We start from the raw sequence: 27,950 nt of genomic DNA on the forward strand, positions 1-27,950 counted from the left end.
TGGTATGCCATCATGGGGGTAATTATCATTCCTGGGCTACCATATGCTCTCAAAGGCAACGTGACCAACCTGGCCATTTTCAATGTAAAAATATTTGACCCATATATTTGTCCCTGTAACTTTCAAAAACGCTATAAAACCTGTACATGGGGGGTACTGTTATACTCAGGAGACTTTGCTGAACACAAATATTAGTGTTTCAAAACTGGAAAATGTATCACAAAAATTATATCATCAGTAAAAGTGCTGTTTGTGTGTGAAAAATGCAAAAAAGTAACTTTCACTGACAATATCATCGCTGTGATATGTTTTACTGTTTTGAATCACTAATATTTGTGTTCAGCGAAGTCTCCCGAGTAAAACAGTACGCCCCATGTACAGGTTTTAGGGTGTCGTAGAACGTTACAGGGTAAAATACAGTGATAGCAAATTAAATTATCTGGACTTTCGGCCTGGGTTGGCAGGCAGGTCCCTTAAATTGCAATCAATAAAATAACTTAATTATGTAAAAATATTACATAAATACGCACGTAGAATTTAAATATATATGCATATTTATATATTTGAAGTCTACGTATATTTATATAATTATTTATGTAATTTTGTATATGGACATATGAATAGTTTGTATTCTTTTTATTTATTTATATATACATAGATATATATACAATTTCATTCTAAGTGTATTTTGATATAAATATATATATATTAATATCAAAATACAGTTAGAATAAAATTTCGTATAGATATATAATTTTTTTTTAATTTTTATTATTATTTTTACATGTTTAATTTAATTTAAATTACTTATTATTTGTATTTTATAATAATATATATATACAATATATATAGTTATTATATATATTATATATATACGTGTGTAATTTTATTATAAGTGTATTTTTATATTAATATATGTACATATTAATATAAAAATACACTTAGCATGACATTATATATATATGATATATAGACATATATTATATAGGTATAATATATGTCTATATATCATATATATACACATATATAATAATATTTTTTTTTATTAACTTTGACTTTCATTTTTTTTTATTTTACACTAGCAGGGAGACTGCCTGTCAGCACAGACAGTCCCCCTGCAGGCAGAGACTAGGACACCTATTGTGACCATGTGGTCGCCCTGTTGGGCGATCACATGGCCACAGGGGTCCTAATTTGCCATGGGGAGACTGTCTGGGCTGCAGGCAGTCTCCCCACAACGGGAGCACCGCCGATCGCCGCCAGGGGAACGACGGCGATCGGGTAAGTACATCTTAAATTTAGGACGGTTCAGGACCGTCGTCGGTCGGCATTGAAAAAATGCCGATGACGGTCCTGAACCGTCCTACGTCCTTAAGGGGTTAAAAAGCTTCACTACCTATTTTTGTTTGGCACTAGTAGAAATTTTGTAATCAAGTCGTGAGTTATTACGAAATGTCATAACTGCAAATGTATGCATTAATTAGAAAACAATTATTTTTTTCGCTTTTTCTTCATCATTCGTCACAGTAGCACAATTATTTTCGCCATTTATATTTTTTGAAGCTTAAAGGGGCATTCTGGGCACTAGAACCACTGCAGCTGAATGTGGTGATACTGAGGCATACAGTATGTCCATTAAAGCTCAGCAGTACAAAGGCAACATTTACACTGTTGCCTAAGGCCACCTCTAGTGACTGTCACTTCCTGGATAAGATCCTGCAAATATTGCAGGGCCTATATTCGGTGTCTCCATACTAACGCTCGTGTAGAGATGCATTAAGTCAATGCTACAGGGAAGTATTGGATTGGCTGAGATCATCAAAGGAAATAAGATTAGTAAAACTCTCTTTTTATTACTGGATGGGTGGGGGGGGACAAGAATCTAAGTAGCAAGTATAACACTCTTGTGTTAGGAATACATGTTTATATTGGTAACGCTAACCCTTTAATGCACAAATAATACAATTTAGATGTAAGGTCTAATGACCATTTTTACATTTGTAAAATGGTCCCAACCCACTTATCCCACATAGGTTCCTGTGAAGTACCAATGGCAACAAAACACTAGCCTAGACCGACATTGTCATACTCCTAAGCTTTCTGCTGCATTGCTCAGAAGAGACAGCCAACAGGACGGGAAGCCTGTAGATCCAGTTATAGTGTCTTAGCTACTAGTGAGCAAATTTACATTTCCACTAACCTCATGTTTCTGTCCTCCAAACAATGTTTGCAGATCAAAAACTGTTCTCATCACATACTGACTGCCACATTGACTTCAAATGAATAAATAGCACATAATTCATGTTGCGAATCATTTCATAAGCAAGACCCATAGCAGAGCTATTTAATTTCCTTGTCATCTTGCTAGCTATAAAAGACCCGGAATAATTTGGACGAGATTGAGGAATGCCAATTTGTATTTTTCTGTTGCAACAATGATAGTGTGAGTTTACTTGTGTCCTAACTTGAACTTAAAACATTATAATACTTTTGTTCCCTTAAGTTCTGGCACCACATGTAATTTATTTAATATCTAAACAATTCTAGAATTCCAACAGTACAAACAGTGGCATACACATGACCCATGGGGCCCCGGTGCGAAAATTGATCCGTGGACCCCCCTCCGCGCTTACTCTGTGTGGGCCGGGCTGCAACACATGGCGGCGGCACCTGGTCGCAGGGGTCGCAGGGCTGCGACCCCTGCGACCGCTGTGTATACACCAGTGCATGCAGATACACACACACTTAAAGGACTACTACAGACACCCAGATCACATCAGCTCAATGAAGTGGTCTGGGTGCCAGGTCCCTCTAGTTTTAACCCTGCAGCTGAAAACATAGCAGTTTCAGAGAAACTGCTATGATTCACTGAGGGTTAATCCAGCCTCTAGTGGCTGTCTCACTGACAGCCGCTAGAGGCGCTTCCGCGATTCTCACTGTGAAAATCACAGTGAGAAGACGCTGGACGTCCATAGGAAAGCATTGAGTAATGCTTTCCTATGGGCGGTTTGAATGCGTGTGCGGCTCTTGAGAGGTGGATCGGGGTGGAGGGATCCCCAGCGCCAAGGGAGTCCGGTGCTGGAGAAAGGTTAGTGCTGAAGGGGTTTTAAACACACACACACTCTCACGAACAGACGCATACACACTAGCTAACAGACACACACATTTACTGACAGAGACACACTCAGCGACATACATACATACACAATCACTGACAGACAGACACACATATACAAAAACTAACATACACACACACACACACACTCTAACACTAACACACATACACAAACACATTTTTTTCTAAACTGTGATTCCCCAGCCTCCCTACCTTTCGGAGTGCTGAGGGGATTCCGTGGGGCCCAGTGGTGTTGCTGGGTGGCCGGTCATGCGGATGCGTGAGGGAGCACTGAGATCCTCCTGTTCAGCTCCCTCGCGCGCCGCTTACTGATGCCGGAGTCGGAATATGAGGTCATATTCCGGCTCCGGCATCAGTGCCGTGCGCGCGAGGGAGCTGGGCATAGAGCGCTCAGGGGATAGTGCTCCCTTGCGTGCGCGCCAGCCCGGTGCACCAGGACCAGCCTCGGGGGGCATACATACCGGGTCGCTGGCCCGGTCGCAGCCGTGACCCTTGCAACCCCGTTATGTACGCCACTGAGTACAAATTAACAACTTCATTCAAATACGTTTACTAAATGCCTGCAGAATGTATGTCAAAATAAATACATTGTAAATATTCTTCAACTAAATTTGTTTTTTTGAATTTGAAAGTTTTTGAAACTACTTAATTTAAACAAAATAAGCATTCTTGAGATTTACATAATATACAGGTTGAAATCACAAGTATTCTTCCGAACTATAATACAGATTGTATTCAGGACTCACGGGAAACATTTAATGAAGAAAATAAAAAACAAGGAAAGTTAGCACTTACCGCTATCAGCTGGTAGGAATTGTTCATCATGGCTATCAGCATGTTCAGTAATACAACCAATGAGATGACATTATATGTTCCGAACATGGTGGCTCCCACAAACTCTGTGAATTCATGGCGTGCTTTTACATTGGTAACATACAAGTTCAGAAGTCCAAATACTGACCAGAACAAGGACTGAAGAGTCTCAAAAAGGCTGAAACAAAAGAAAATATGTTGAAACTTTCAATAAGCAACAGTTTTTTCAGATACATTTTGGAGAATAAAAAACATGTGATTCAGGGGAATAAATAATAGTGAAGTACTTGGCCAAAAAATAATTTTCCTTCATTTAAATTTGTAATTTCAAACAAAACAAAATTCTGAAAAAATATGTCTGTTTTACGAAATTTGGAGGCCATTATTTACAGGATACCAAATGAGGGTGCCTTTTAGCAGATCGCTCCCTATTTTGGTATCCTTAAATATGGTAATCCTACATGAGGGTACCAAATTAGGGAGCTATCTTCTAAAAAACTGAAAGACCATAAATAAGAACAGGAGCCCTTTTTCTTAATTTTGCTGTTTCGGTTGTTTAGTAGATAAGTCTCAAATTTGGTACCCATAATTAAGACAATCCCAAATTAATAAGCAATCTACTGAACAGCTGAAAGAGCAAAATTAAGAAAAAGCCCCTTTTTCTTTATGTTGCAATTTCAAATGCTTAGTCTCTAAGTCCCTAATTTGCTATCTTTATAAAACGAATGGATCCAAAATAATTTGTTCCAATTCGTTTTGTATTTGTTATTTTTCGTATCGGTTTGTAATGAATTGGGACATTTGGAAGCCCCTGAATCACGGAATTCTTTTGAAATGCAAGCCTATTAATAAGCTTAATGAGACAACATGCATTTTTTTCCTTCCCAATTGTATTGTTTTAATACAGTGAATACTTGGGAATAAATTGTCGTAAATTTGATTATGCCGATACTGATTCATACTGTTCTAAATGGAAGATCACGATCATATCTAGATTACAAGTCACTCGTCACCTCTTCTTTCACTTTGCCTACATTATTTGTTGCAATGTATTCGTTTGAATTTATATGTTTGTTTAGACATTGTGTAAATATATGGGATATGTTGCTGACACATAAATGATAATAATACTAATAATTTTCTTGTGCATTGTGCATTTTATGGTTATGAGATTTTTTTCAAAACATTTAGTCCTTTAAATTCAAAATGTTCTTCAAAACTATCATGCATATTTTATCACTATGCATCTCTTCCTAATTTAAATATTTCCAATAACATCTAATTAGAGATGTCCCAAACAGTTCGCCGGGAACTATTCGCCGGCGAACATAGCTTGTTTGCGGTCGCCACGGCGGGCGAACATATGCGATGTTCGGTCCGCCCCCTATTCGTCATCATTGAGTAAACTTTGACCCTGTACCTCACAGTCAGCAGACACATTCCAGCCAATCAGCAGCAGACCCTCCCTCCCAGAACCTCCCACCTCCATGATGAATAGGGGGCGGACCAAACATCGCATATGTTCGCCTGCCGCGGCGACCGCGAACAAACTATGTTCACCAGCGAATAGTTCCCGGCGAACTGTTCGGGACATCTCTACATCTAATATGTTGCTAACGGGAACATCAGGTCCACATACAGATGATATTTTTACAATTAAGTGGTGTTTTTAGAATGTTGCATTCCCACAAATGGCATCTTTACAATATCCGTAAGCAGCATATCTTTACGTAAGTACTATTTATGTTGTTTTCTAAAAGGAAAAAATATAATGAAGGGATTAATCAACCGCAGATGATGAAATCAACAGTCTCTCTAACCATTATGGAATAATTACAGAAATTAAATTTTTAGGCCTAAATAGGTGAGCTAGGAAAATCTGATCTGGAGAACATGTTTTTTTTTGTTTATTTAGCAGTCCACCATAGTTCTCATTTAGTAAATAAACCGCGTTGGACTTTGAAAACAAAAAGTAAGTTTTAGTACTCGTTCTAGTCTCCAAAAATATTGACAGCAGGAACGGCTAATAGTTTGTTAAATGTATGCACATTTAGTGTAATTACTGCCCCTGCTGCATACTGCTAAATTTACATATGGGTAAATCATCTTAATATTATTTTAATGCCTCTACTGAAGTGAAATTAATTCTATTTCTATACAAATAAATGTTGATACTAAGAGTCAGCCTGTGCGTTGTACTTCAGCCAATTGGAACTATTTACTGCTGAGCCCTTGGTAATTTAGTAAAACTATGAACACAGGGCTTTCATGCTTGTCACGGTTAAGTGGGCCGCCATCTTCTTTTAGACATCTTTGCAAATGCATCGCAAGAGCTTCATATTTTGTGTCGTATGCCTGCTCTCTTCGCTGCAAACAATTTGTGATGGCGCAGGTTTGGAAACAGAGTTCACTTGTCAGAATGGACATCTCCTCCTTAGAAACTACCAGCTGAAATGACAAAGGTCTGTGGAGACATTCTGCTTCCTGTATCTCTTGGTCATTAAAAAGCGAGAACATTCTTTTGGTAGGAATCCGCCAGTATCTGTATGTTCTGAAAAACAACCCTTTAAGTCTTTTACTGGTGGACAGCCAGAGGCTTACTGGCATAGCTATAGTTTAAGTGAAAGAGTGAGATGATGAAACATGGAAAATAAATTATTCAGCCTGGTTAAAAATGTATTGCAAACTATTCTAGGGAACACTATGTACCATTAATGACTTACCTTGGCGTGACAGACACTCCCAAACATCCAACAATTTAGGGTGTCAAGGTTAAGCAACATTGCTATGTATATTCATTTTTAATTCACACACGATTTATGTTTTTATCTAACAAAGATAGTTCCCAAATATCTTGTGTCATTTTTTTAAACCTACTTTTGCTCTACAATGAGAGTTATTCACTTAACTCTGAAATGTTGTGAATTACTATTGATTGGCAAAATGTAGGAAAAACAAGTAATCTAGAAAATTCTCTAACTCTAGTTCTAGTCACAGCTTGACTTTTTTAGCCTAAAATGCACAATTTGGGTTTCATTTGCAAGAATTTCTAAAATTAGTGAATGACCTTGTTGTGAACCAAAAATATGGAGATGATCTTCACACTAGAATATTATTAATATAAATAATAATAAAATCTAAATTCTACCGCCAAGGAACAAGGAGAAAGGAAACTATAGTCACATTATAGGGGTTCTTTTTGGATTCGATGCTTGTGGTGGGGAAACATCGCGCATACGTAATTTTTTTTTTATACTGAAGCAAGAGTTCCAGCCTGGCTAACGTCAATTCCGTACATATTCCTTGCACAGACAGTGATCCACTGGCTGAGAGTGCTCGGAATGAGCATATTTGGCACCCAGCATTCACTGCTCTGTAGAAGCCAGATGCAACTGTTTCAACATTAGAGGAGGCTCAGCATATGGTGGGACAAGGATAACTTTTAAAACTAGTTTATGCCATTACCGGGAAACAGCGCAAGGGTACTCCACGCATTATAAACACCACAGTGCGCTGTACTTATTATCATGCACAGAGTAACCCTTTAAGAATGTAGAAAAAAATAAAAAAATAAATTTGAAACATTTAACTTTTTATGTATCCCTGAACTGCAATCTAAATGTTGAATTCTGATTTTATTTTTTTTAAAGTAAATAGACTTAAATCGTTTTACAATAAATTTTATACACTCGGGATACCTTGATAAATTTCTACTGACAAACTTAGTTCCTTTTGGATATTACACTACGGTGCATATTCCTATTTTGCAATTCCACTTCTCCAATCACGGTTCCACAGTAGACTAAAATTCATCAATCATGCTGCCTAAGAGTTTAAAACGTTAGCAGCAATATTAATATATTCTGTTTTTTAAGGGGTATAAGCCATAATAATTTAAATAGACCTGCAGATTTTAGCAAGTGTTTCACGAGACAGGATACCGTTTATTGTCTGCACAATTATAGAACATGTGCAGAAAACAGAAGTCTGCAGGAATTAGAATCCAGCACCCTAATGCCTTAGGCATGTTCCACCTGACAAGACACTTTAAATTAAAGAATATATGGCTTAACACTGTCTCTGCCGTGCCACTGGAAGACAGTCATCTATAATTTGATGAGTCTGCTCATCTTATGCTCTTGAGTCCTTCTTTTGGTTCTTTGTTCGCCAGTTAAGTATGAAAGCATTTGCAGGTATTAATCTAGTACAGAGATGGTCATAAGATTGATCTAGAGATGTTTTAGAGCTACAACTCTCAAATTGCTTTACAAGCTGTAAGGTTAGAAAGACATCCAAGGAGTTGCAGTTCTGCAACAGCTGGGAATTTCCTGGCCAGTGAATTGCAAGCGAGGGCAAATAATTATTTTGAGGACTGCAGGAGCTCCATTTAGCTCAATTCGGATTTTCAAATTTGTGAACACATGAAAGAAAAATAAACAGAGCGAACAAAGAGATACATGCTTATTGTATAATCTTGATCAGCTTTGCAAGAGAATAACTGCTATTGAACAAACAACATAAACATAAAACTAAAAGTAGGAATATGAACATTGTTTTGGAGTGCAAGAAAAATAACAAAAAGGGAGGAGTATTATAAAACGAGTACCAAATTAAATTGGACTACGTAGAAAATTATTGTTTGATGAAAGTAGTTGGTCCCTGTTAGATATTGAGGATAGTTAATGATTACAGATGATTGTCTCAAAGAGATATAGAAATTTAACTCCGCATTGCACTGTTTTGATCATAAGCAAGATATAAAAAAGTTAATTTGTCCTTTTAAAACCAACGTGAGTCGGATTTTCTCTATGGATTCTCAAGACGTGGCGATTGTACCTGCAGGGCTCATCTAGCTGAGGTTTACGTGCTTTGACCAAAGTGAAATCCCACCAATTTATATCTATGTAATGCAACTAGAAAATGAGACCCTATAAATGTTTTCTCCGAAGATGATGTCATATGCTTTAATTAGGGTTTAGACTTGTCATTAAATCATTTTTATTCTAATTTGAATTCTTAAAATGGGATTATATTGACTTGGAATACTACACCACTGTGGATATACATATAAAACAATTGATTTATTAATTCTCTCCTCCTCTAAATGTCTTCAGAACTTGACCATTACACCATTAATATATAATCTATATTATGTCTTTGAAGCTAACCATTGTCAATCTTAATGAATATTCTCAACAATTTAGAAATCACGGTCTATATAGCTGATTAATTGTCTATTTATAAATTCCCTTTGGAGCTCATCTTATTAGTATTTTTTAATGTCTTTTCAATGTTCTAAAAAGCTTGAAAGCCTTTACTGCATCGTGTTGTCCTTGTATTTTGAATTTGTTTTGTTTCTGTTTTTTCAGATACTTACCTAGAGCAATTCACATGTCTCTGGCATTAACACACCACCTGTTTTATACTAATTAACTTCATTATTCTAGATATTGGTTTATATAACACCTCTGAATCACAACTCACTGTTCAAGTTGCTGTTCAAATGAAAACCACTAAGGTTTAATTCACTTAAATAATATATATGATTTATATTATAAAATGTTTTGGAGATATACTGTCCATTTTTTTGTTGTTGTTGGAATTACCTTTTAACGGTTTGTTAGCCCTGCCAACATGTAAAAGTGTATTAGCGCTGATGTGTTGAATTAGGCAGCATATTAGAAAAATTACTAGCAGGCAGGTCCATGCATATTAACTGCCAACATTTGTAGAAATTAACAGCTACATTTCCTGAATGATAACCTATGGATGGCACTTGAAGTCCACATTACTGTGCTGAATTCCATGTCTACTTAAATATTCTAGAAAACGTGCAGCTCAAGGGCAGAATCTATGACCAGATACAAGTTTATCTCTAAATCTGGCTAGCAACCTTCCACTGAACTAACAGTGGGAACTGTTATTTACCAATATATACAATGTTTTTAACCTATTCTCAGTAAGAATGGCAATATGCTTGCCTATTGCTATGTTGCCAATGCCACCTAGAACATTGTGGGTTTTTGTTTTATTTTAATTATTAGTCAATTAATATGTGGATATAATTTCAATACAGACTTATGTACAGGCTGCAGTGACAATCTGTAGTGCTCTGTATTGCATAGATACCTGATTATAGCAAGGTACCGTATGTAAGTTTTACAAACACCAAAAAGTATTATTTCAGTAACTTGATGGCATTTTGGGGGAAGCTATATCATTATATGTACCCTCAAATAGCATTTAACCATTTTTGTTGCAACTTCAACATGGGATAAAAGTTGTATTTAATGTTTCTACACTGACATTTAACACTTTGACTACAATTTAATGAATACTATAAGATAGGATGTCTAGTATCTAAAATATTTATTTCATATTAAAATAGAAAAATGTGGGGCGGAGCCTAACAGCGGAGAGAAGCAGACGCACATCTTGGGAGCTCCGATCTAAACGACAGAAATTTAACACAAAACCGACAGAAAATACATTTATTAACCTAAAACAGGACCCTTCCAGCCCTGATGGGACGAAAACATAAGAAGCAATTGCCGAATAAACCGGCCCCAGGACTCACGATAGCAGACATGTGGCGGCAAGCGTGCGGCCCGGGCGGATCCAAGATGGCGGAGCTCCACGGAGGCTGCTCAGATTTCTCTGATAATTACTCCGAGGAGGATGGTGACGAATACCTCCCAACTCCGGACCCAAAGCCAAAGGTAAAACCCAGCGGACCACGGAAGGACCCAGACGCAGACCTGGTGACCACTGGGGTGTTAAAAGCCCTGCTAGCAGACCTCCAAAAAAACATCCTCGCGGATGTCACAGCACTAAGGGGAGAGCTGCAGGGCCTGACAAGCCGCATTACAGTACTGGAAGCCTCTTCCCAAGAACAGCAGCATACCATCGCCTCACTGCGGAGAGACTTACAGGACCTGCGCGAACAAAATATGCTACATGAACGGCGTTTCGCAACCCAGGAAGACGCAAGACGGAGACTCAATATCAAGGTCAGGGGACTCCCAGAGGGGTTGCCAGAGACGGACCTACCGCACGTGGTCAAGCGCATGCTGACCGCCATACTGCCCACAGGCCAAGCCAACGCCATAACACCCACAGAGCTCTTTCGGATCCCAAAACCGGCTGGGGCCCCAGAGGTAGCCACAAGGGATACCATACTCGCCTTCAAAAATGGGACTGACAAATCGAAGGTCCTCACGGCTGTCAGGGGTAAAGCCCCCATACAATTTGAAAACACCAAACTAACCTTTTATGCCGACCTGTCCAGTGGAACTCTGGCTTGGCGCAGGTCTCTTCGGCCTCTCACCTCCATACTTCAGCGCAACAACGTCCCTTACCGCTGGCGACCCGCGCACACGCTTCTGATACAGCAGGGTAATACGACGCACCAAATCCACAGCATACAGGAGGCAGCGGCCCTTCTCCGAACCCTGGGCCTACCACAGGACTTACCCTCCCAAGCAGGACCCGGTGCCCCCGCCACCCCAAGCCACAACTGGGACCCAGCGAACACTGCCCCTTTCAGGCCACGGAGCACCACGCCGGTTACCTACGCCTCAGTTACCACATAGATGGAACCGAAGGGCGCAACCTCCAAGCTCCGCAACCCCATGACCGACGACAAGACACAGGCTCTTGTCTGGGCCTAAGGCGGGGGGAGAACCTCGCTCTCCACAAGCGACAGGGAACACCGAAAAAGGCTACACAAGTATGTTCAGTGGAAGCCCAGCCAGGGCACTGGCTAACACTCTTTAACCCTTTTTTTTCTTTTAACTTTCTTTAATTTTCTGACTGACTTATTCTGGGACATGGCCGTGGGCCGAAACAAGCCGCTGACCTGAGCCTCAAAATTAAAATGGTAACTTAGACCAGCAAGCTTATACTCCGCAAGCAAGGTATACAGCTGCAGAGACTGTTTACTTTAGATGACCCATATGCGGGGTCGGCTGATCCGGGACTAGACCCGGCATACTCGTCTGAGACATTCCTACCTTAAGAAATGACGTATATTTTTATAATTTATGATTTATTATAATTTGTTTATATTCTGCAGTAACTGTGATTAATAAGTAGAAATACATATCTCAGGATGTTTCGAAGAACTCAGTACACAGCAATCAGCCCGTATACCTCAGGCTATCATACACGTTCCTGTTTAAACTTACTTCTAATGGAGACATGCTGTGACTCAGAATGTTTTTCTTTTTCTCTCCCTTTTTTTTTTTTTTTTTTTTTTTTTTTTTCCTTTTTCCTTTATTTATGTGGCAGTCATACCAGTTTGGGGACACAATTGTGATTTCTAAGGCATTGGTGGTAAACACCCTATGTTAAACCGCATACTATACCAGGAAGGAACCATAGGCCCTATGCGAATTAACTACAACCCACAATTTTGAATACTAGAATTGGGAAAGTGTGTTAAACGTCATAGCGTTACCCAGAACAACTATATAGCAACATGTTGATTTGCAAGTATTAATATGCAATTGTACTGCTCTAGATGCTTATTTAGACGTGCCAGTGCCTTGTATTTAACACCCTAATGCCTGAGGTCACATATATTCATCAGGTGACAGTTAACATCAATAAGAGGCCAACCGCCTTTAATACCCGCTACACTGGCTCACAGAGTGGCAATCATTTATAACTTAACGTTATAATCCTATACATATATTTAACCTGATAACATACTGTTCATTGCATAGACAATCTCGTTCAAAACGACAAGCACGTATCTCTCTGCCCTCCTAATGCATTTAACGAGACACTCACCTGTCTGCTATACCCTCGATTGGCTTGTCAGCCTAGTTTTCCGTGCAGACTTGTATGTCCCAGTACTTATTACATTGCACTAGAGTACAACTAAGCAACTTCACCTCCTTTGCATGTTACATTACACAGCAGTAATTGTTAGTCAATATTCATCAATGTAAAGCTTGTTATACTGTTTGTATTTAAAAAATGTGCACGTACTCATGCCACTGCTTAAGCTATATGGATATTATGTACGCTATTGTGGCGCTGAAATGTCGTATGCCTACCTGCACAACAAAAAATAAAGAATTTAAAAAAAAAAAAAAAAAAAAAAAAAAAAAATAGAAAAATGTGTACATTTAAATAAATAAATTATTTAGTTTTCTATGTAAAATTACTATTTTATATATCTGCTAGCTATTCATGCTGGTTTTCCAAGAAATGATGACAGTTAATTCACCATTACATCTCTAAGAAATGGCAATATTTAAATTTTTCAGAGATTTCATATTTAGTTGCTGTCAGACTGATTGCCAATAAAGGTGCTTCCTCATTCCATACTCAAAGTTCTTCACGACCAACGTCATCACATACAGCACAATGACACAAATACATCCAATTCCTCCATAAAAAGCATTGGAATGGTGGAACCTGGGTATTACTACACATGCTCCCTTACTTATAGTTTGCCCTGCCGTTGGATAACAGGTCAGTTATATGGTGATATTTTTACTTTTTGTTTTTGGGGCTGTAGAGCTCAGCAATTTAAACAACAATAACAACCTTATAATAAAAATACATTTATTTTCAATTCTTTAATGTTTCTTCAAGTATCTCTGAAGAAATTCCAGGACAGTTGGAATTCCAGAGTTTGTCTGTCTGGGGACATCACACAGCTATATAGTATATCTGAACGTGACGACAGGTATTCATTACAATGTAGCATTACCATTTTATAGAAAAGTCCACGTTTTTCATCCATGCCATAAATTGTTTCTGTGAGGTATGATTACTGAAATGTTCCGGTGAAAGATGTGTTTTTTTCAAAAACTGATTTTGTGTATCAGCTATAGATAATAGCAGATTGTCATTTCTATTAACATTGTAGCAGTTTGTCAACCAAATGAGACGGCTATGAGCAGTTTAGCTGTTATAAATCACAGACTTTCTATGAAGCCTTGATAAACTGCTTGCGTCTCTGATGTCTACAGAGGTGGAGCATGGTCATCAGGAGACTCATGGGAGATACATTTTGGTTCCTCATTGGGACAAAGACAATACAATGTATAATGACCTTCATCTCTGAATGAATAATGCAACAAATATTGGCTTCCACTAGAGAAGCTTTGAGAATTTCTGTATCATGAGCTGTGTGTTTCTTTGAAACCACTAAATTGGCAGCAGGCTTGTTTTTCCTGTGAGGTTATATCTTCAGGAGACTTGAAAGATTCAAAGACTATCTAGTAGTTCGAAGAGTAATTCACACCAGTGTTATAAATCACTGGTTTGGTCATCATAGTTATAAGCGTCTAAAGTAAAAAATCAAAACAAAAAACCTCTGCGTTCGTCAACAGAATGTAAAAACAGATTGTATACGGTTTTAAAATATTTTAAATGGTTCAGCTATTTTTAAAGTGGACTTCAAGTAAATGCGTGGTTTTGGGTAAATTGTACAATTTAATTTAAACATTATAACAGGGAAACTGACGACAAATGTAGCGTTAAATTATCTACTTACCCTAGGAGTTCATTCTTGATGCTGTGAGCTGTATGCTTGTCTCTGCACTGTCAATGATAAGCACGCCATTCTACATTGCCTAGAGAGCCATCAAGTACTAGGCACTGGTCGATGCCGCGGCTATCACTGCACAGATACACACAGCCACTGCGAAAATCATTCCTTGTAGTTTATACCTTTATCCTCGTGGTAAACAATACTATTTTAAACTGGAAGCAGGTCTCAATTTTTCCTCTGCTTTAGTGTAAAATGTATATTCTTTGTTTCATTGTGTTTCTATTGAAATCAGCACTTTTATAAATTAATGCTAAATTTCAATCAGACAGTCAGTAGGGGTTTTTGGAAGGTCAGTTCTGTGGAGCTAAAGGTGAAGAGCACCTGCCTTTGAAATACTTCTCAGTACATAATTATGACAAATACAGGTCACTACGAAGTCTGTAATTGGACATTTGCCCACATGCACATCTGATACACAAGTCTTTTTTGTGTGTAGCCTCTGATTATTGCTCGGCACAGACAAGAAAACCTTTGTCGGGGTTAGGATGGGAGGTCTAGCTGTGAATATTGCAAACCAAGATTTCTTAAAGCCCCCAAAAGAAGAAATTGAAAAAATATACCTAATCATAATTTTTTATGGAATATTCCTTTAAAGCCTAGTGGAACACTCAAACCAATTTTTCTTGTACTTCTGTGGGTAGTTACGTGGACAGGTAATCGATTTCTGTTGGGCAGTTTGGTTGTCGTGAGCGGAGGTGTGTTTTAGGATACTATATTGATAATATGCATTTTTTGCTCTCAAATAGATTTTGATGAAAATAAAATGTATTGCTTGGCATTTGTTTTTACAGCAATGTAAGCAGCTAGACGTTAAGCTGATAAAAACAGTTTTATCTGTGACTTGTTTTTTAGTGAGTGACAAAGTTAAATCCCCCAGTTGATACTTTTCCCTCTACTTTAGACGACTTCTCATTTCGTTCTAGTTTATTAGTTGGGATCGCTTACACTAACTGGGGAATAGACCTCGTATTCTGTATCTCTTTGTTTATTTCTTGAAAATGAGAAATGTACAAGACAAATGCTAGTGTGTCTTCCCGTGTAACTGGCTTATATCTCATGATAAAAAAAAAAGACAATAACAAAACAAAATTCAGTATATAATGAAAATAATAGCCAGATGCCTGGAGACATCACTGCATGTTTTTGGCACAAGGGGCAGGAAATGTACCTGCAAATGTAATGTATAACGAAATATCTTAAAACTAAAGCTGGTAAGTCATTCAACTGCTTCCTGGTGGATGACATGGGCAGTCATGACCTAAAGACATTTCCTTAAAGGAACACTTCATGCACCATAACTACTACAGCATACTGCAGTGTTTACAGTGCCAGGAGTGCTCTTGTGCTCCCCTCTAATGTAAGTTGTCAAACCATGGTTATTATTATTATTATTTATATAATGCCAGCAAATTCCCTATCGCTGTACAACGATTTGATGCTTGTTTCCACCAGGTGGCACTCGACTCTCTCCCAGTAGGGAGATTAGTACAGCTTAAGGGACTTTCAATTAAGGCTCCAGTGATAAGCCATGCAGTGCCAGCCTGGCTCATTGGTCCTGCTGATAATAATCAGTTTACTTCCTCCTTCCCCGATAGGACAGAAGATTCACTAGAAGCACTAGATGGTGATCCAGTGTAAAGGCATTTAATTTGCCCCTTACATAAATCAAAATGTGAAGGCCATTTAGGATAACATGACGGGAATAACAGGGATAATTAGATCTTAGCCATATACTTGAAGGGTAATATCTTCACATTTAGCACATTTTGGGAATATTGTTTTGGCATGACCACTATTGACTATTGAGTTTAGGGACGTAATGTATCTAACGACCTTTTCATAAATGGTTTAACCACAACGTCTGTTCTGAAAATTATGGCTAAATAAAACATCAGTCTTAATGTATGTGTATAGTTTGTGTATGTATAGCAACGTATGTGTATGTAGCTGAGTGTGTGTTTAACAATGTGTGTGTGTAATAGGTTTTGTGTGATTGTGTTTGTGTAGTAGTGTTTGCGTGTAGCAGTGGCTGTAGAATGTGTGTGTGTGTGACAAGACACACATACATACATACAAACAGACAGAGAGGCACACATACATACAGACAGACAGACACATACAAACAGACACACACACATACAAACAGACAGACACACACACACACACACACACACAAGACACACATACATACAAAGACACATACATACATAAAACAGACAGGCATACATACATACATACATACAGACAAATAGACACAGACACATACATTCAGACAGACACACATACATACAAAGACACATACATACATACAAACAGACAGGTACACATACATAGAGACAGACACATACAGACAGACACACACAAGACATACATACAAAGACACACACATACAAACAGACAGGCATACATACAGACAGATAGACACATACATACATACAAACAAACAAACACATAATATTTAAGTCACCCTCCTGTTTCCTACCTTTTAGGTGCAAGAGGGTGACTTTCCCTGGGGTCCAGTGGTGGCTCAGGTTGATGGGACTCAGAGTTCCCACTCTGACTCCCTCTGCTTCCTTTCGCGTGGGCTCTCAGTAATAGCTGGGAGGAGTGACGGGGAGTCACTTCCTCCCAGCACTGACTGGGTCCCCTGACAATCCATCTCCATAGGGTGACCCTGACAGCATGGGCCATCAGATGGGCACCTTAACATGCGGCCCGGAGACCTCTGCGACCGCTAAATGTACGCCAGTGACTACAATTCATACGTAGGTCCTAATTTAATAAAGAGTTCTGTTATTTTAGCTCATTCATGCCATCCCTCATTTTAGCGGTCTTCGCTCAGCCTTGTTTTAAATGATCCATGCCCCTCTTTTCTTTCAGTTACATTTTGCCATACTTTATTTTAGCTCATCGTGCTCCATTTTAGCTCACCAATGATAATTTAATGTTGGCCCATATAGCCCCAAACAATAATTCCTTACCTTCTGTAAAATTGAGGCTTCATGGAATAATGGCAAAGTCTTCACACAGACTACAGATGCATTTGGGGGATATGGCATTGTTACTTTGTTATTTTTTGCCTCTAGCAAGCCTCCTGAGTTATAACACAGATTGGAATGGTCACTGAACATTGAACTCGATCAATCGATCAATAAATCAATCAATCAACCAATCAATATACATATATATAGACACAAAGATTGAGAGTGTATTCACAAAACCAATAATTGTGAATAATTGGCACAGGGATAGCAAAAAACTTATGCCAACATTGAAAAACTGAAAAATACTCTCAGCTTGCAGCTTTTTGGGCCCAAGATGAGCAATTCCTGTGTTATTTCTCCACAATTTATAGAATAAACTTACTCATGTTTTCTAACTACAAAGTATAAAACCAACCATAATAAATTGTTACCGAATATAGGCCTTGATTTAATATCATTGGATAAGCTTTGAAAAATCTTTGAACTTTTGTAATTATTTAATATTTTGAAAAATATTTTAATATTTTGATATTTCTGATATATTTTTTTTTACTTATGATATATTTTGTTATATTTTAATATTTTGAAAAAAAATATTTTAAAAGTTTATTTTCATTTGAAAAAAAAAAAGATTTAAAAAGTTTATCCCAAAATATTAAATCATTGGAAAAGGGTATCCACAAATATTAAATCGAAGACATAATTGGATTTTGAAAATAATTTCTTACGTGGAGAAGGCGTTGTTTTGTTTCTCACATCGGATTCCTTTGCAGTTGTTGGGTTCCTCGGAGGCACTAGTCTCGTAATAAAAGTAAAGTTGGTTTAGTCCATTGGCAAATGCCAAAAGCACCAGGCAGTAGATAAAGAGAAATTTAAGAATGTCCAGCAGCATCCGCCCCAAGGAAATCTGGAGAGGGCCAAGATGGGAGTTTGCGGTGAACAGAGAGATGAGGCGTAAAGAACTCAGGATATTGGATATTGCAAAGAGGGCTTCCGCGATTAAGGTTGGGTGCCACATGTCCCATTCTTCTCTTGGCCGCGAGCCGTTGTACTGTTTGAAATAAAAAGCATCAGGAACAAACTAAATTATCTCGGCTGGATCACACAAACACACAAACATTATTGTTCTAGGGATGGTGCCAAGTTATCAATTTAATCAATGGATGCATAGCCCTTCGGCCATGGGAAATGTCATCAGTTTCTTGTAATATAGCAATACACGGCTTGTGTCTAACTACAGACGGCCTGCTTTGCAAGGTCAAACGACCATGTAAATTAAGGCTCCAAACCAACCTCGCAAAGGATATTGTTTTTTAAATTCAGACATTCAGTATCTTGTTTGAATGTTATAGCTACGAGCAAGATTGGAACATTTACACACACAGTTCCAAAATATATACTCAAAGGAAAAGCTTTTAATTGAAAATCTATATTAAAAAAAAAATGCTAAAGCGAACAGAACTAGTATTATTAGAATATGTAAATGTAAGTAAAATTAATTACTGGAACATTTCCAAAACATTTTAAGTTTCTAACACTTTTCAACCTCTACCTTAGGGAATTCTGATGAAAGCCAATTCTAGAATGTAGGCATGCATAAACAGAATGAACTTAGATGCTGGGCACTTGGTACAAATACAATATAGCCTTCTGTGCTTCATATTTCAAGATTGCTTGAGTCTGACAAACCATCTAGAGAGTTGAGACCAACAAAAGATAGGGTCTACTGTTTGCCCACTCCAGATTTAAATGATTTTCTGTTCATTTTCGTACTCAATTTGTATAAAAATAAATTAATTAATTAATTAAATTAAAATAATCAGTTCTTACCTTCACGTAAGCTACGATTTTAAGGGAGATGGTAGCAAGGTAGAGGGAGTTCATAGCAAAATCCATGAGATTCCACCAGTCATGTACATATTCATTAAATCCACCATCCCACATTTCTTTTATTTCACCCCATATAAAGCCTGCAAGAAAAATAAATAAATCAATGTAAACAGAAGTGATACATTCTAAATACCTATTCTACTTTCCAATACGTTGCTGGCAAACCATCTTTAATATATTGCAGTGCATGCTGGGAGGCTGGATCTCATTTACACAGAGTCAAGCACACATATAGATTCTATATTGTCGTCTTCCTGGTGGCTGGACTGATATGGGATGATATTTAACCTCATTCACAGTCATTTTTGTAGCCCCCTTATTTTCATCCAGTAGCAACAACCCCAGTGAAAGAAATCCTTGCCTATACCAGAGGCGTGACTTTCAATACATGGTTACAGGGACACTTCAAACATCAGATCCATCATAGCTTATTTTGTGGTTGAGGAGCAAGAAATCCATAGGTGCATTCCTTCTATTTCTTGTCAAATTGTTATCAGGATTTCCCAGCATTCAAAGCTCATTTCCAAAGGCCAAGAATTTGTATGGATTGGATGTGGTCAATCCGAATTACTTGGACTGGCAGAGGACCCATTTAAATTTCATAATGGTGTTTTTTTCTTTAATTGTCTTTATATTTGAACAAACAGAATCACAAGTCTTTCTAAGTTAAATTTTTTTTTTTTTGCTTAGTTTTCTATAATACATTTTTGCTCCTAATATAGGTTATGTTTATAAACTTGCAATATGTCTGTAAAATCCTTCAAGTAGTTGTGTGTACACAGCAAATTGCATGGTTCATGTAGATGTTAAAGGGTTACTCCAACCACCATGACCACTTCAGTGATTTGAAGTGGTCATGGTGGTAGGAGTCTGTATGTGAAGTGTTTCAGCTTAAAACACTGAACATCTAGAGATATTGGCACTTGTGTGCTGGGGCTAGTTGCACCCCCAGCACATGTGACTTAGGCAGCCCAAAACTCTGTTTCAGGCTACCTAATGTCAATTCAGTATATATTTAACGCCTGTCGTCAGCACGCACAGCGCAGATATCATGATGATCACAGACGTGCTTATCTTCTACCCTTGCAGGCAGATCCTGCGAGGGGAAGCTCGTTCTCTTTATCCCCCCCCCCCCCCCACCCCTTTCATTTTGTAAGCCCTCCCTGACTCCCTGTATTTCTTTTGCACTTTATAAAATAATTTCACTCCCCTGTCCTCTTGCTGGCCCAAAGCGCTCCCATGCACTCTATGCTGGCGAAATGGTCCAATCACAGGTTTCTCTACTAGAAGCCTGTGATTACACCACACAAGCCTCCGCTAACGAACAGATGGAGGAAGGCAGTCAGTGCTGGGAGCTTCGTCTGGCACTAGATTGCAGGTCAATATTAAAACTATTTTAGTGCATTTCAATGGGGAGACCTAAAAGTAATGCCCAATAGGGAATTTTAATTAAAAAAAAAAAAATCAAATGTTTTGCACTATAGGGTCAGGAATACATGTTTGTGTTCCTAACCCTATAGTGTTCCTTTAAATACGCTTTCCAGCAGAGAGTGGGCATATAAAAATTTAAGGGATACTACGTCATAGACAAGGAAGTCCTTAAGATGGCTCACACTATAGCTTCAGCCATGTGTAGTAGAGTAGGGATCAGGAATAATTAGTTGGGGAGGGGACAGCTGCCTCAACATATTTATTTTGAGTGTATTTGGGTTTGGTGCTCTTGTAAAACAGGTAATGAAAATATGAGTAAATTGTCAGGAATAAGAAAGATATGAGCACAAGGGATCCATACTCATAGCAGGAGCTTCTAGAAATTTTCAATACAATTCCTGGTTGAAAGTGCCACTTATCTTTTTTTTTTTTTTTTTTAATTTACCAGCCGTAACCAAGACCTTGGAAAAAAAAAAAAAAAGGTAAGGAATAATATAGAGATTTCTATCATATAACAGAGCATATTATTCTTTTTTCTGCAGCATACGATAAGATGAAAGTGTCATTGTCACAGAATGTCCATTTGTCAGCTTTATATTGGTGTTCAGCACTTGGATAGATAGATCACAAAAATCTTTCCGAATGTGTTTTAGGAATGTAATTTGCAAGTTGAACTTGCAAACTTGGAGTTGTAAGGTCAGAATGAAACAGAAAGAAATAAAAAAAGATTTCAGGCAAAGAGGGAATATATAGAACTGTTAATGAAAGGAAAATAGGTTACATTAACTAATGTAATGGACGTAATAAGTAGTTTTTATAACTAAATGATGCATGCAGTAAAATGAAATTCACATTTTCTAACTGTAAATGGACACTCTACCAGGCTTCCCACAACTCCGGCCCTCCAGATGTTGCTGAACTACAACTCCCATGATTCTATGAATGAAATAGATAGGCTGAGAATCATGGGAGTTGTAGTTCAACAACATCTGGAGGGCCGGAGTTTGGGGAAGCCTGCTCTAGACCCTTAAACCACTTCATCTTGGTGAAAAGCTTTATGTGTGAAGAGCATGTCCTATTTTATAAATTAACCTGGTTACACCCCTCTGGCTTTCAATCAGACAACCAATCCTGTTACTTCCTGGTTTGGTTAGCTCAGTGGAGCTAAACTCAACAGGCAACAATTACTTCTCATTGAGATGCATTGGGGAGTCTGTGATTAAACAGCCACAGAAAGTCTGGGCGTGGTTAGAAGGGGAGGGCTTGCCAAGGCTGCAGTCAAGAAAACAAGCTGTTTTTAGACATATCCCCATGCAATATACATAATTAAACAGTGTTTAAAACATTTTTTTTTTTTTTTACATATTTTGTATTTTGGCAGTGGTCTCAGTTGAGTGTATATCCACCGAGCTAACCATACCAGGAAGTAACATGACCTGTTGTCTGCTTGAAAGCCAGGGGGTGTAACCAGGTTAATTTATAAAAGTGTCAATTTCTATTGAAATCTGTATTTTTTGCAAAATGAAAAAAAGAGGACACATTCTTCACACAGAAAACTTTTAAGCAAGCTAAAGAGATTTTGGGGGTCTAAAGTGACCCTTTAACCTGGTTGTTAAAAAATTAAATGTAAACTTTAGCTAAATTATTAAAGTGTATCATGCCAGGCATTAAACTGTAGTTCTTTAAAGGTAACACAAGGTACTAACCAAAATAATAGCAAACATGCAAGTTATTCCAATTTTACATTTTGACCTCCATTACTATTATTGTCATAACATCAGCATAATAGTAAAGACTACAAAAATGCAGTCCATAAGCAGATGCATATATGCTGCACAGTGTCCAAGTGGGTGGTGGCATCATGTGATAAAAGAAAGCAAAAGTGATCTTTAGATACTCAGATTTTTCAATCTATATATTTGGCAGACATATCCCTAATATGATTTGTGGACATCAGATTCACTTAAAAAATAAGTGTGAAATGTGTGTCATATTTCCAAAATTGTGGAAATATCTACATTGGGATCATGGATTACAGGGAAGTAAATATGTGAAATTGTCCCACTTAAAGGACAACTGCCTACTGCTATTTGACCAACTGATGATCAACCAAACTTGCCTGCTGCTTCAGGTTCACAGAGAGCAATCACAGCAGTAGGCCTATTAGGTTTATCATTAGTTGGTCAGATAATAGAACACGGCTAAACAAAGGAAACTCTCTCAAACAATCTAAATAAATCATTAAAAAAATACATTACTTTTCATTATGTGTAATACCTTAAAGAAGTGAAAATTTGCTGACAGTTATCCTTTAAGGATATCATGGAAACGTTGTTGTTCTCACAAAATTAAAGCCACTGTGTATATAATTTTCTAATGCATATGCTCTTTACGAAATAAATGCTTCAGGTGAACCCTTGCTCCATGCAAGCAGACATCTTTAATTCCTCTTTGGTAAGAATCAAAATTTATCCACAACTGATTTATGTTCTTCTTTTTGTTAATTCGTCTTGACATCAGGCACAAGCAAAGGATCAGATTTGTGTGTCATAATTTACCCCAACTAAGTCAACATGGAGATTTCTGAGTTTTTCCATAAAATAAAAAATTACACTAAATTATAAAATAAAATGTAATTTATTCATTAAAAATGCAAAGGTTAGGCCACAATAGCTAAGCTGGAAAATTAATTGCAGAGATATGCTTCCAATTTGGCTAGTTTAGGGTAAAATCTACACTTCCCTTGTCAGTCCTCAAGGACTGACAATTAGAGATTATTCTAGCCTCGGTGAGGGAAAAATCTAAATTTTATTAAAGACAGGAGGCGAATATTTGCTTTACCTTCTTTACTGAAAACCTCCAGCAGCAAAGAAATAGTTAACAGAACTTTTTTCAAACAACCAATCAGAACAAAATAACAGCAGTATGAAATCCCTCAGTCAGACCCTTCCACTTCCTCTTTCTTTGATGAGTTCGAGCAGGAGAGCAAGGAAAACCAATGAATCCAACTTGAAACAGTTGCATCTAGAGAAGAAATCACCAAAACCAGAGGGAAACCAGATTATACTGCAAGGAAAAAGAAACATCATGAAAGTAAACTGTCAAGGCGAGATGTCATATCCATACAATATTACTTCCACAGTATAAAACATGAGGAACAAACGCACACGGACAACCAAAACCGTATATTAGAAAAAAAATCTTTATTATACAGCATAAGACCGTACATTGTAAAACATAACAATATCACTAAGTAACATAAGAGAAAAAAAAAACAAGACCAGGGAGGGACACGTAAAAGGGTGGGAAATATTCGCCTCCTGTCTTTAATAAAATTTGGATTATTCCCTCACAGAGGCTAGAATAATGCCAAATTTTATGGCAAGACAGGAGGCTTCATATTTGTAATTTTAACGCCCAGACATACAAACAGAAGAAACATGAGATCGTGGACGAAATAAAAAGTACGGAAAGTCGATTCCCTTGACCAAACAACAGTGCCAAGAAAAATCCGTAAGGGATCCACTGGCTTCTAGAGCTGCTGAAGCTTCAGCGCCCCAAAACGAATGTGCCCCAAAGAAACTTGCCATGCCAGTTGATGAGAGAAACCACTGAATCCAATGAGCGATCGTAGGTGCAGAAACAGTCCTAAACCGTTGTACGTAGGAAATCAACAGCTGCCCATGAGCAGAAGGGTGAAAGTACGAGGTCCTGAATATATACGTCCGTAGGCAACATGCCACACAGAGACGTGGCCTATCTGGAGAGTAGGGATACAACCCAGAAGATGAATGAGATCTCGTCCTGCTTGAAATAGAAACACACACACACCATCTGGTGAGAAGGAGAAAGAGTCTACATCAGAAGCACAAACATCAAAAATGTGACGAAAAGATACAAGACATAACAGGAGAGCCAGCTAAGTGGAAGCTGGAGCAAAAACAAATCCCTGTTATCAGGCCACTCCTCAAGGGATAGCAAAACAAGCGATACAGCCCAAAATGAGGAATAGCAAGAGGCAGGCGTCTCAAAAGGCGTACACCTCGGAGTAGTCTGCAGACTGAGTGGTCCTATCAATGCCAGAATCTCGAGAAGGCACATGAGCCGTCGAACTAGATGAACGAAAGACGTTAATGGTCCTATCCTATACAACTTACCCTAAGAAAAACAATTCAGACAGGAAGTTCAGGACTGCCATGATAGGGGCCATCAAGGGATCCAAACGTCTCTCCAGCTACCAGCCATGCCAGGATCGCTAGGTATGATCTCCCAGTGGCAGACGCCCAAGAGTCCCGGAGTAACTCTCTAACCGTCGTCGATAAGCCCGACACCTCCCAGGAACCCCGGAAACGGTCCAAGCCACTTCGGCGATCCTCTAATATCAATGGATGTGGATAGGAGACACCTGGATACAAGGAGTAGTAGAGGGCCTTTGCATGACAACTCCAGCAAGAGAGGGACCCACAGTTGACTCCTCCAAAGTACTGTGACCAGGAGAAGCGACACTCCTAGGAGTGTGGTCCGATGCAATGTCCAAAGTATCATGCAGAAAGGGGGAAACACATACGCCCATGAGGGAGGCCAGCCTATGAGAAAACGCGTCCGGAAGCCAACTGAAGAACAAACTCTATCTAACGGTTTGCCCTGGATGCGAACAGATCTGAGTGAAGGGTGTCTCAGAAAGAGTCCAGTAGTTGAAACACTGGAGGGTGAATTTGCCAATCGGTGGCATCTCTCCAGTGTTGGGAGAACCAATCCGCTACTTGATTGTCCTGTCCCGGGAGATATTCTGCTACAAGTGAAAAATTATTGTCCAGACAGTATTGAAAGAGATCCTTTGTGAGATCCGACAGCAGTTTGGAGCGGGAAACCTCCCAAACGATTTATGTAGTGGACAGCTGTGACGTTGTCCATGCGGAGAAGCAGCGAGCAGTGATTCGTTCCCCTTGGTGAAGCTGCAAGTGGCGACCGATCCTGCAATTAGTTCCAGATAGAAGATAAGAAGAGCTCTCTCCTCCGGAGTCCAGAGTCCTCCTGTTGCCACGCCATCGCAAGTAGCGCCCCAGCCCATACAGCTGGCGTCTGATTCCAGGACGATGTCTGGTTGAGGTCCGAAAGCCTCTATATGTCAAAGCCACCAATAATGCTCCAGACGGGCTTCGTTCGAAAGCCACATGACTCGGTCGTACAAGGCTGATGACCTGAGATAGCAAGCCTTCATGCGTTGGAGTGCCCAATAGTGCAGGGTCCTTGAATATGGCTTGAATGGAGAATGACAAGAGGCCAAACATCCGGGTCAGGTCCCTTAGTGTGACCGGCGTGTCACGGAGCAGGCTTCTAATATCCTTCCTGAAGGTCACCTTGGACATCGGAAGACGGAGCACCACCTGAACAGAATCCACCACGAAACCCAGAAACTGGACTGATTGAGAGGGAACCAGATGATCGGGACCGTGAGGTAGTCTTCCCTAAGACCCAGTTGATAGAACCATTCGCCCTCGAAGAGCAGGTCTCTGAGCCTAGTTGAGAGACGTATAAATAGAAATGTGTTGGTTCAACTCCTTTGTGAAGGCATCCCTGAAGAGTAGATCTTAGACATAAGGACCTAGTTCCTTGGATGTCAAATCCGCGAATTAGCCGTCTAGCTTGTAAAGGGTCGCTTCGCGGTGTTCGGAGGACAGGGCCACATTGGCGCTTCCTTATAAACAAACAGATGGCCCTTTGGGCCCATTCTTGTAGGAGATTTAGCAACCACCAGTGTTCTTTATAGAGCGTCACCTGCCATGAGGAACATCTGTGTCAATATGCCACTGATATCCAGTAATCTGTCCTGGGCAGAGCATAGACCCTGTTCCAGGTCTATGCGGGTCTTTTCCAAACGTATCAAGAAGCAAGCAAGCACTGTGTCGAAATCGTGAATAAGAGCCACTGTGTCTGGTTCGCTCCGACCTCCTTAGTCAAGGGGCGGTGGAGCCTGTAACGCAGGAGTTCTGCAATGTGGTCCAGAGGGGCCCAATATGTGGAGCGAGGGTGTTTAAGGTCCAGCAGTGCTGTCAGAGGGAGGGGGTCAACCCGAAAAAGTGCCACTGACACCCCAGCAGGGCCCAGTGGGGGACAGTAATGTCAGACAGAGTAGTGCCCTGTAATATAGTACCTGTTAGGGGGGTCACCCCACATATAACAGGGCAGAGGCCTACCTCCACCTAGGGCCCAGGTGGCCTAAAACCTGCAAGGAAATGGTGTATGAGGGGGCAGGCAGCACAGCCAGCACGTAGAGGGAGCAGGCAGGCGAGGAACCGGAGGTCCAGGCCACCTGGAATGCGTGGGAGCACACGCAACACAAAAAAATGTCCGTCACGATTTCAACAAAATGGCCGCCACGGCCACAATTACAGGCCACCACATGGAGCCGCAAGTGGTGTGTGTGCCTCAAGCAGGAAAGCGTCCAAGAGCCGCGACAGGAGCCGGGAAGGCCGTAAACCCGGGGGGGGGGGGGCCACGGGTGCCGCAATCGCGGGCAGCCCGACGGCTAGCAGGGGGGAACCCAGGGAAACCCAGAGGCCAGGCAGCACCCCAGGAGCCCAGATCCCCACATATCAAAGGGGCACACACAAAACAAGCAGCCCCAATAATAAACACAAAATAAGCAGTAACAATGCAAATAAATACACAAAAGAACCCAGAGCAGACACACTCTCTGGGTTGGACAGTGCTCACCTGGAGGCAACAGCAAAGAAAGAGAAAGTGGAAGGGTCTGACTGAGGGATTTCATACTGCTGTTATTTTGTTCTGATTGGTTGTTTGAAAAAGTTCTGTTAACTATTTCTTTGCTGCTGGAGGTTTCAGTAAAGAAGGTAAAGCAAATATGAAGCCTCCTGTCTTGCCATAAAATTCACTGCTGGGTGAATAGACCTCCTATGTGCTTAGGATATCAAGATTTATAGTAAGGACACAATATTACTATACTAAAAAGGCCAGTGATGCATTATTTTCAAGAAAGGGTACAGCCTTATTACAGAGAGATTACTGAAATTAGGTCAGTATAATGTGACAAAGCAGTCGATGACATATCTGCCCAGACAAATATTTCCATGTTAATATGTGCATATTTGACATTGGAAAACAA

At 39.4% G+C, this 27,950-nt stretch overlaps 1 protein-coding gene across 1 annotated transcript in view; it reads right to left on the reverse strand.

Annotated features, from left to right (window-relative positions):
• Positions 1-27,950, reverse strand: part of TRPC5 (transient receptor potential cation channel subfamily C member 5) — a 284,905-nt gene that overhangs the window by 46,485 nt on the left and 210,470 nt on the right. The window contains exons 5-7 of the mRNA XM_063431927.1: positions 19,334-19,473; positions 18,232-18,554; positions 3,932-4,127 (exon numbers count right to left, since the gene is read on the reverse strand). Coding sequence (XP_063287997.1) covers positions 3,932-4,127; positions 18,232-18,554; positions 19,334-19,473 — 659 coding nt within the window. The remainder of the gene's footprint in view (positions 1-3,931; positions 4,128-18,231; positions 18,555-19,333; positions 19,474-27,950) is intronic.

The sequence above is a fragment of the Pelobates fuscus genome, chromosome 9 (assembly GCF_036172605.1).
Source record: "Pelobates fuscus isolate aPelFus1 chromosome 9, aPelFus1.pri, whole genome shotgun sequence".
In the NCBI taxonomy this organism is placed as follows: Eukaryota; Metazoa; Chordata; class Amphibia; order Anura; family Pelobatidae; genus Pelobates; species Pelobates fuscus.